Source organism: Triticum aestivum, chromosome 1B (genome assembly GCF_018294505.1).
Source record: "Triticum aestivum cultivar Chinese Spring chromosome 1B, IWGSC CS RefSeq v2.1, whole genome shotgun sequence".
Classification (NCBI taxonomy): domain Eukaryota; kingdom Viridiplantae; phylum Streptophyta; class Magnoliopsida; order Poales; family Poaceae; genus Triticum; species Triticum aestivum.
The window spans coordinates 69,261,161-69,271,337 of NC_057795.1; the positions used below are offsets into that span (position 1 = coordinate 69,261,161).

The 10,177-nt window shown below is 46.5% G+C and overlaps 1 protein-coding gene across 1 annotated transcript; it reads left to right on the forward strand.

Moving 5' to 3' along the window:
* Positions 1 to 1,006: 1,006 nt before the first annotated feature.
* LOC123086991 (uncharacterized) lies at positions 1,007 to 1,771 on the forward strand. The gene is made up of 2 exons (XM_044508869.1): positions 1,007 to 1,402; positions 1,567 to 1,771. Exons 1-2 carry the CDS (start codon positions 1,105 to 1,107, stop codon positions 1,590 to 1,592), a joined length of 324 nt encoding a protein of 107 aa, XP_044364804.1. The 5' UTR covers positions 1,007 to 1,104; the 3' UTR covers positions 1,593 to 1,771.
* Positions 1,772 to 10,177: the final 8,406 nt, after the last annotated feature.

Sequence of the window (10,177 nt, forward strand, 5' to 3'; positions counted from 1 at the left end):
TTTTGCCAAAAAATTGGTAGAAACATTGGCTCTAAACCAAACAAGAACAACCAACCAATATTTTGGCCATGCCCTCACTTTGGTCATGCCAAAAAATTTGGTGGGGCTAGTTGGGGCACAAACCAAACACACCCTTACTCCAATGACATCTCTCTCCCTTAAAAGGAATGGGAAATGGGCGAAATGAATGCGAGGGGGAAAAACTACTCTGAGAGAGACAAACGTCCCGCCAGCCCAACTATCGTGACAAACACCCCGGCCCGCTACTAGTATCAACCTGAAAACGGGCCGCACGACACACAATAGCCGCGAGCGAATGCACCAGCGGGACAAAAATAGGTTTGCGCGAATCTTAAAGACAGACGAGATCCAATGGCTCTTGACTTAGACGTGAAGTAGTTATTTCACATCTAGATGTGAAATAGCAAATCTGATATAATGATTGTAATGGTATAGTCTGTAGATGTGTAATTAATGCACAATTCATTTTTTTGATGCAGTACCATTCCTTCAAGATATATATAATTAATATAACGTTGTAGCATGTAGATGTGTAATTAATGCACACGTTCATTTTTTGGTGAAGTACCATATCTTTCTATCTTCAAGATATATATAATTAATGTAATATTGTAGCATGTAGATGTGCAACTAATGGATACATTCATTTTTTATGCAGTACCATATCTTCAAGATATATCATATATAGTACAACTAATGTATGTATAACGTGTCGATGTGGAGTTAATGTACACACTCATTGTTCGATGCGATTACATATCTTCAAGGTATAGCCTATAAATATAGAGTTAATGTGAACATCCATTGTTTGATACAATATGCATCTTCAAGATATAGAACTAATGTATGATGTGGCCTCTAGAGTGCAATTAATGTACATATTAATTGTTTGACATGGTGACATATCTTCAAGATATACAACTGATGCATGTGCCCATATCATCATCTCAAACAAGGCTATATAAACCAAGCCATAGCTATCGAAGTCATGTATCCCACACATTCACAGAGAAGCCACACAAACAATTATAACATCAAAGGGATAGAGAAGGCTCTAGTGTAGCAGATACAAAAGCCATAGCCATGGCGAAACTCATGGGCTTATGTTTCATCATCCTCACTATTGGGGTAGCCGTCTCGGCTGATGAATGTGAGGGTGACCGACAGGCCATGATCAAAGAGTGTGCTAAGTACCAAAAGTGGCCAGCAAATCCGAAGATAGATCCGTCGGACGCATGCTGCGCCGTGTGGCAAAAGGCAAACATCCCATGCCTTTGCGCTGGTGTCACCAAGGAGAAAGAGAAGATATATTGTATGGAGAAGGTTGGCTACGTTGCCAATTTCTGCAAGAAGCCGTTCCCACATGGCTACAAGTGCGGAAGTAAGTGAAATATATTAAGGGAATTATGACGATCGGCATTGCATACATGCAGTTTTCATATTTGTTATTCTTCGGATTCACACGATTTCGATTTTAGTTATGCATTTTATATGTTTCTTGTGCTATTCTGATCATATGTTGGGACAAATTGAATGGTCTTGCAGGTTACACATTCCCTCCTCTGGCGTAGTGACTCTAGTTTAGCTGTTGAAGGAGAAGCTTGGCTTTTACATTCGATGTGCTTGGCCTCACAATAGCTTTCCTTTCAGATCTGTAATTCGTGAGGTTGTGCTCAGAAAAGTTTATGTTAAGCACTTTGTATGAGAACGTTTCTGAAACTAATAAAGCCTTCTCCTCAAATTGTCTAAATTATGTTTGTTCATATATCCTTTTTTGGTTCTACTAGTAAATATGCCCATGCGTTGCAACCGGAGTAAAACAATCAGATTGTGCATATGTGGTAGAAATAAAAAAAAAGTCTGAAACATATTCCAGGATGAGATCGGGACCTTTAAAATGTGATTTCATAAACTACGTCTGAATCATGTCATGATGAGAAAAGGAACTTCTGAAAGGTCATTTCAAAAGCTAAAAATGTGATGGTCTCATCACTACTTGATTTTCTAAGGCACCACAACAAAATATTTTCTAGCTGAGAAACTGTATTGATGGACCCTACCTGAACTACACCAATTAATGGTGTGTCTCGCCTTCACCTAGGGTCACGGTGTTTACCCTGACTAGGAAATCTATAGTACCAGAATAAACATAGAGGTGTATGAAGGCAAATTAGATATTTAATCATTTTTGTATACAACTTACAAAAACTAATTGTAGGAAGTTTTGTCAATTTTTTTGGGCTCAACGTTGTGCAGATTATGGAAACCTTTTTTTACGCGACTCGCATGTACTAAACAAAATCATGAAACAACCTCTACAAATAAAAAAAACTCTATATAAGCAGGTTAGTTTTGTTCGTTATTTACAGATCTGCTTAATTTTTTTTGAACATTTTCTAAAATTTACATTCTTTCAAATTCCCGAATATATTTTGAATACATGATTATTTTTCTAAAATCTTGAATATTTTGTGAACATTTTTTCGAAATCGTGATTTTTCATGAATGCAAATATTTTTTCAAAATACTGGACATTTTATAATTTTCCAAACATTTTTAGAATTAATGAAAATTTTATGATTTCGCAAAAACAATGTGAAATGTTTTTAAAAATACTGGACATTTTATGATTTCCTAAACACTTTATGAATTCATGAACATTTTATGATTTCCCAATAAAATCCAAAACTGACAACTTTTGGAAATCCCGAATTAATTTGAAGAAGGAAAAAAAGAACCAGAATTAGGGTGAGGTTACTGTAGCATGAGTCTCGGGATGTTACAAATCTACTCCACTACAAGAAATCTCGTCCCAAGATTTAAGAGGCGGAGTAAGGTGGAAAGTTCTGGTTACGAAATTCTAATGAATCTTCTCGTTCTTGGTTGCTCTTCTCGAATGAGTTGACCCATTACGTTGATGTCTTATTTTCTCTACTTCGGGTCATAATGACGAAGTCGTCATCCTTTCTTCGAGAACTTCGTCGTACTTATGAAGGAATAAAGGGTGGGTATTCCGGCGGAACGGGCCTCTACAAGGTTGATAACATCAGGGAAGGTGGCACAGAGTAAATCTTGAATTGAAACTTAAGAAAATATCTAGAGCAAAGTAAGGAGGTATCATGGGAAGTCTTGAGTGGGCAGGCAATCGTTCGATGCCTGAAATAGGGCATGAAAGGGGTTCAAGGCAACGGGAATAAGTATTGTGTTTGATAGCAGAATTGATGATCTCTCAAAAGGTGGCTTGTGAATTACATAAGAGGACACACGCGAGGAACAACCTTGGGAACAGGGGGTGTACAGGAGAGTCAGGTTTCGATCCTGTGGAACTGTTGGTTCCACCATGTAGGTTAAATTTTGGAAAGGCGGTGTTGTCTTGCACGATCATATAAGCAAGGCATGTCAGAGGATAGCCTGTCAGTTATGTCGGCAACAACATCGGTACCATTTTCCTGCTCGTTGAACGAAGCAGACCAATAGGTAAAGTTCTCGTCCATCGGTGGTTACCGGAATGTCATCAACATTAGTAACAGGGTCTTACTGACAGAGTGTTACAACGAGGTGCTGACCTGACCAAGGAATTATCATTGCTCAGTTAACTCAGATTACAAGAAAGGTTAAACAAAAAAATGGAAAGGAAAATGTGTTCAAACACATATTTCAGGGGTATATCCTTCCCAAGGGCAAGCAGAGCACAATATCCATGACAGGATAGAAACTAGAAAACCATTTAGGTAAGGGGAGAGGAATTTCATGACATTACCCAAACAACAGTGTTTGGATAATTGACGGGAAAAAATTAGCATTGTGCTTCAAATGTTCTTATTGAAGATCGAAGGACCACAAACATGCTTTAAGATTGCATTGACATGGTCTTCAAGCAAGGTCGGACTTTGGATACTTAAAGGATTCATTAGGAACAACTTATAGAATAAGTCTTACAATTTCCTCATGGAAGAATGGTTAACCTTGCTAAAACGGAAACTATAACAATAGGGCCCCGACTAGGTGTGCTAGGCATGACATCACATTATCGGGTCATATAAGGACCAATGTTATAACTCTTGGAAATATGTTCTAACCATCATATTTTACCGAGATTCGGATTTGATTGGTGTTAGGATACCTCGGACTCAGGATGCTTGAGAAGAAAAAGGTGCGACACATATTGATGAGATGACATTTTAAGATTCTTGGGAAATGAACTATGGGAGCGAGTTCCGAAACAAGGAGAGGGCGAGGAGGTGGCTGATGGACTCAGCGACAATTCATTGAGATTTCCCAAAAGATGGATTTGCACAATTATGTGAAGGAGATAACATTTGTAAGATCAAATGATATAATGATGTATGCTCAAGGAGAACATCCATGAGTAAACATTGGTTGAAAGGTGCACCCAAAATATGGGCTTAGGTAGCATGATCAATGTTAGAATGGTGATTCGATAACCAATACACAAAGAATGAAACTATCGTTCATTAACTTACATGCAATATGGTTGCTAGAAGTTTTGAATTTTACACATCACAGTCCAGTTGTCAGTAATCTGGTTAGGAACAACATGGGGACCAAGAACTTAATGTAGACGGCGAGATATATCACTTGTATCAAGAATTCTTAAGAGGTGGTGAAATTCTCACAACTTTCTTGATATATAAAATGGTAATACTCCAAGGTAGGACATAAGATAAGTTGGATTGCTAGGAACTCATGGTACACCACAACACTAACAAGTTTGTGTTGGAAAGAAGGCGAGGAAGTAGTTGATGACAACACAAATTACGAAGGATAAGGATGGTAATCCCCATCAGTAATTTGATTGATATCCTGGAAGGAGTCAAAATGTTGTTGATGATCATGAGAAATTTGGTCGAGAGGCTCCACGAAGAAGCAATCGAACAGTGACTGCTGTCGTGGTTCTAAGCCTGACAGTAGAGTGGGGGGTAGGTATGGAGAGGCAAGGTCCTAGCTATGGAGAGGTTGTAAGCACAAAGGATGTACGAGTTCAGGCCCTTCTCGGAAGAAGTAACAGCCCTACGTCTCGGAGCCCGGAGGCGGTCGAGTGGATTATGATTGTATGAATTACAAGGTGCCGAACCCTTCTGCCTGTGGAGGGGGGTGGCTTATATAGAGTGCGCCAGGACCCCAGCCAGCCCACGTAGGAGAGGGTTTAAGGTGAGTTAAGTCTGGGGCGTTACTGGTAACGCCCCACATAAAGTGCCTTTACTATCATAAAGTCTACTTGATTACAGGCCGTTGCGGTGCAGAGTGCCTCTTGACCTCCTGGTGGTCGAGTGAGTCTTCGTGGTCGAGTCCTTCAGACCAGTCGAGTGAGTCCTCGTTGGTCGACTGGAAGGCGACCTCTTCTAAGGATGTCCTAGGGTAAGTTACTTGGATCAGGTCCATGATCCTACCCTAGGTACACAACCCCATCATTAGCCCCCGAATGGATTGAGGCTTCGAGTGAAGGAGTTGATGTCGTTTCCGATTGACCTTTGCGCTCTAGTTGTGCGCTGTTCTGGACCAAAGAATCTCTTCGTTGACAGGGAGCAATTTGCCTTCAGTCGACTCGATCCATTCTGTTTTTACGTCGAGTGATCTTTCGGGCTTCGACGATCTCCGAGCGACGGATCGCCGGAAACACCGCGTCTGACAGACTGATTTGTTGCTCGCGGATTCCGCGGGATGCGAAATTTGGGGGCGCGCGCGTTGCGGGGCGGACCGCGGCGTTCGGATGGGACGGGGCATAGACGCCTCGATCTCCGCGCCGCCTTTTTCGCCACGTATCCAGCCTGCATAACTGCTCTCAGATATGATTAGATCGACCGGGCCCGCATGTCAGCCACTCGGAAGGGACCTTATAAATGCGCCCGACGAGGATTTCTGTGCTGCGCCCCAGCATTCTCCCTCTATCTCTGCTTCCTTCTTCCCTGCTCAGCGTGCTCGCTCTCGCCCCCGCGCCACTTCCCTTCGCGCATCTCTCCGGCGACCATGGCAAAGGAGAAGACGGCGGCGCTGGAGCGCGCCAAGAAGGCGTCAGCGTCGGAGAAGGCGAAGGGGAGATCCACCAGCCGCGGAGGGTCCTCGTCCAGGTCCCGCCTGCCGAAGGGCTGGGTCCAAGGAGACTGGATCCAGTCGACCATCACAGAGAAGGACCTCCTCGACATGGCCAACGAGGGCTTGATCCCTCACGGAGCTGCGAGGTTGCCGGGGGAGGAGTGGCATCCACAGCCAGAAGAGGGTGAGTGTGTGCTTTTGGCCACTCATGTTGATCGTGGGTTTTCCTTGCCGCCAAGTATTTTCTTCCGTGGCTTCTTGAATTTCTTTGGAGCGCAGCTTCACCACTTTACCCCAAACTCCATTGCCTATCTTGCTGCATTCGTGTCCATGTGTGAGGGTTTCTTGGGCTGTCGACCGCACTGGGGTTTGTTCAAACATATCTTCACGTGTCGCTCTCAGACCGTGAAGAAGGCGAGCCCAGGTGATGAGAAAACCCGAGTCGTCCAAATGTGTGGGGGCCTGGGGATCCAGGTGAGGAATAAGAGCACCTTCCCGCCCATGACCTTTCCCGAGTCCGTCAGAGGCTGGCAGTCGACTTGGTTCTACTGCCAGGTCCAGTCGACGCCAGGGCAGTCGAGTGGACTCCCTCCGTTTACCATGGACCGAGTGAACAAGCCCTCCCCCCTGAAGCTGATTCCGGAGGAGAAAGCCGACGTGAAGATGTTGATGGAGCGCGTGGTGCAGTTGGTTCGGGAGGGGGTGACGGGCATGGATCTTCTGGAGGTCTTCCTCAGGCGTCGCATCCAACCCCTTCAATTCCGGAGCCACTGCATGTGGTTGTACTGTGGGACCGAAGACGAGACTAGAGTCCATCCAGAAGCAGTCGACGACGTCACTCTGGAAAGATGGATGGTAGCCGTTACCGGAAACAAGGACAACCCGCGCGGAGCCAGAAGGATTCCTCCACTCGACCACAATAGCGACCCAAACAAGGTACACTTGCTCTGCTCTCTACTGCGCCCTTGTCGTATTCATTTCTGTTAATCCTGCCGACTGGTCGACTGATTCTTGTCTGGGCATTTGTTAGGCCCTCACCGAGCTGTACTCGATGCCCAATGGGGCACAAGCTTCGACTGAGGAGGGCGAGGCGAGCGGAGGCGAGAGCCAGGAAGAGGAGGAATGGGACTCGGATGTCACAGAGGATGATGACGACGATGATGATGATGTCGATGATGAAGACGACGTCGAGGACGAGGAAGAGGAGGAGGAGGAGGTCGTGCCACCGCGCTCGGAAAGGCGGTCGAAGCTCGTCAACGACCCTTCGACTGAACGTGGCAAGGGGGTTGCGACGCAGTCGACCAAGCGCCCTAGGACCACCTCTCCAGCGCCGACTGAAAAGGCGCCGAAGCAGCCCAGGGCGGCCTCGTCGAAGCCGATCAAACTCTTGCCGAAGATGAAGGTGTCCATCCCTACCATATCAGGGTAACCGTGCTGCTCATATTTTCTTATTCTGTGTGAACTTTATTTCTGGTCGACGCTGAAGTTAGTCGACTGATCCTTTGGAGTTGCAGTGCTGCTACTTCTGAGACCTCGGCCCGGGCCGATGACCACGAGATGGAGGATGCGGCAACTTCGAACCCAGGTACTGTATTCTTAACACCGTTCTTAGTCGACTGACTCGCGATCTCTGATCCTGATCCTTCTCCGCAGCTCCACCCAACACTGTTATCAATCTCCCTGACGACGACGAGGATGAAGAACCACTGACGCGCAGGAGGAGTCGGAAAGCGTCCTCCAGTAAGGTACCTCAGGATGTGACGGCGCCTGAGATTCTGACTGTGGAGGAAGGGAACACCACTCGACACACGGTGTCCTTCGCAAATCCACTGACGAGTGCTCAGCAGCCCTCCCTCTTTACAACGCACCACGTCCCAGAGGACCAAGCTGGCGCAGCGAAGGAGGCAATACGCCAGGTGGGACTCATGATGGAGCAGCTGAAGACCATCCGGGACGCGAGCCAGGCAGCTTATGACGCCAGTTCTGCCCTCCAAAGCAATGTCCAGGTCAGTCGACCGCTGTTTGTTCTGTTGGATATGCTACCAAAAACTTTTCTTTTCCGGAATTTATATTAGTCACCCACTGGGTGTGTCGAATGAACTCTGTGTTAGCGGGGGCACGCTGAGTGCACCCGCTGGGTGTAGTCCCCAAGGCTAAGGTCGACTGCTGGCAGTCGGCCTTAGGCTTTATGATGTCGATCTTTTTGTCAGTCGACTGGTCGACTGGATTTCACAAACCGGTGGGGGCACGCTGAGTGCACCCACTGGGTGTAGTCCCCAAGGCTAAGGTCGACTGCTGGCAGTCGGCCTTAGGCTTTATAATGTCATTCTTTCTGTCAGTCGACTGGTCGACTGGATTTCACAAACCGGTGGGGGCACGCTGAGTGCACCCACTCGGTGTAGTCCCCGAGACTGTGGTCGACTGCTTGCAGTTGATCACAGTCTTAGAGAATGCATCTCTCTCTTTTTTTTGTTTTTTTTTGAGGTCGACTGGTCGACTTTGTCTTCAATAGGATTAGTGGGGGCACGCTGAGTGCACCCACTGGGTGTAGTCCCCGAGACTACGGTCGAATGTTTGTATTCGGCTGTAGTCTTAGAAACGTGTGTTTTTCCCTTTTTCAGTCGGAAGTGAATTATATTTGACATTTAGTCGATTGGTTCTTCGCAGAACTCTTGTGATCTTGTCGCTCGCTACTCAGAGCTGGAACAAAAACATACTCAAGTCGAGCTGAGCTTGAAGCTGGTTCAGGAGAAGCTGACAAAGGCAAAGGAGGAGACCGAAGGTATGTTTGGTGAGACCCTGACGACTGCTTTTCCCCTTGCTTGTTTCAGCATCTGATCTTGCGGTAACTTGCAGGTAAGGTAAGGGAGGCCCAGCAGAAGAAAGACCTTGAGCTAGCTGAGAAGATCAAGCTTGCTGACGAGAAGTTAGCTTCAGTCACCAAGCTCGAACAAGACAATACCAATCTGAAAGCTGCTCTTGGGATTGCCAACAAGGAGGTCAGTCGACTGAGAACTGACAAAGCTGCCCTGACCGACCAAGTCAGCAAATTAACTGAGAAGAAAACTGAACTGGAGGCCTTCCTGAGTGGCCTTGCCAAGAAGCTGTTTCTTATGCTTGAAGGTAAACCTCTATGCTTGGCAGACATTTCCAATTGTGATTTTTCCATTCGACCGTCCTCTTGACTTAGTGACCACCCTTGCAGAATTTTGTCAAAACTTTGAAGAAGAAACTAGCCGGCTGGAGCCAAACCTCGACCCCGTCAATTCTCCGGTGAACGACGAAGTTGCCATGGAAGTTTTCCGACTGGAGTCTCGTGTTGCAACTGTTGTGGACTATCTCGCAAGGCTGAAGGCCGCCACATCTCGCATCGACTCGACGCTCTGGCCTGAGGAGACACTTCAGAATGACCTTGAGTCGCTGATGGCCCGCTTGAACACGATCCCTGGTCGAGTGCAGGAGTGGAAGAAGTCTTCGGCTCGGTGTGGTGCAGATGTCGCTCTGTGTCTGGCCCGAGTCCACTGCAAAGATGCACGAGAGGAGAAGCTGGAGGCCCTTCGGGTGGCCAATACCAAGAAGCACGACTTCAGGTCCTTTATGGAGACTTTCCTTGCAGCTGCCACTCGGATCGCCGACGGAATTGACCTTGATGAATTTGTTGCACCTTCCAGCCCTCCACAGGAGGGGTAAAAAACTTCTTCTGGCTCGACGCTTTAAATTTGCCTCGGTATGCCGAGTGAAATTGTAACCGACAAACCTTAACGGGCTTGACGCCTGAGCACTTTCGGTTCCTTTAGATATCGATTCAAACTTGAATTTGGCGCTTGAATATGATTGCCTTCGGCTCGGAATGTCTTTTGCAGGTTCAAAGCAAGGTGCCTGTACTGCAATCGACTTATTCTTTAGTCCACTTAGGCGAGCACTGGGCTGCAGCTAAGCCCCCCGAGTGAGAGGGTTGCTCTCCACTCGGCAGGGTTTTTATACCTTAGGCGAGCACGGGGCTGCAGCTAAGCCTCCGAGTGAGAGGGTTGCTCTTCACTCGGTAGGATTTTTATAACTTAGGCGAGTGCTTGGACTGCAGCTAAGCCCCCGAGTGAGAGGG

Coding starts and splice junctions, on each gene's coding strand:
- LOC123086991 (XM_044508869.1), top strand. CDS start 1,105: ATGGCGAAACTCATGGGCTTATGTTTCATCATCCTCACTATTGGGGTA. Junction 1,403..1,566: donor ACATGGCTACAAGTGCGGAA/GTAAGTGAAATA, acceptor ATGGTCTTGCAG/GTTACACATTCCCTCCTCTG.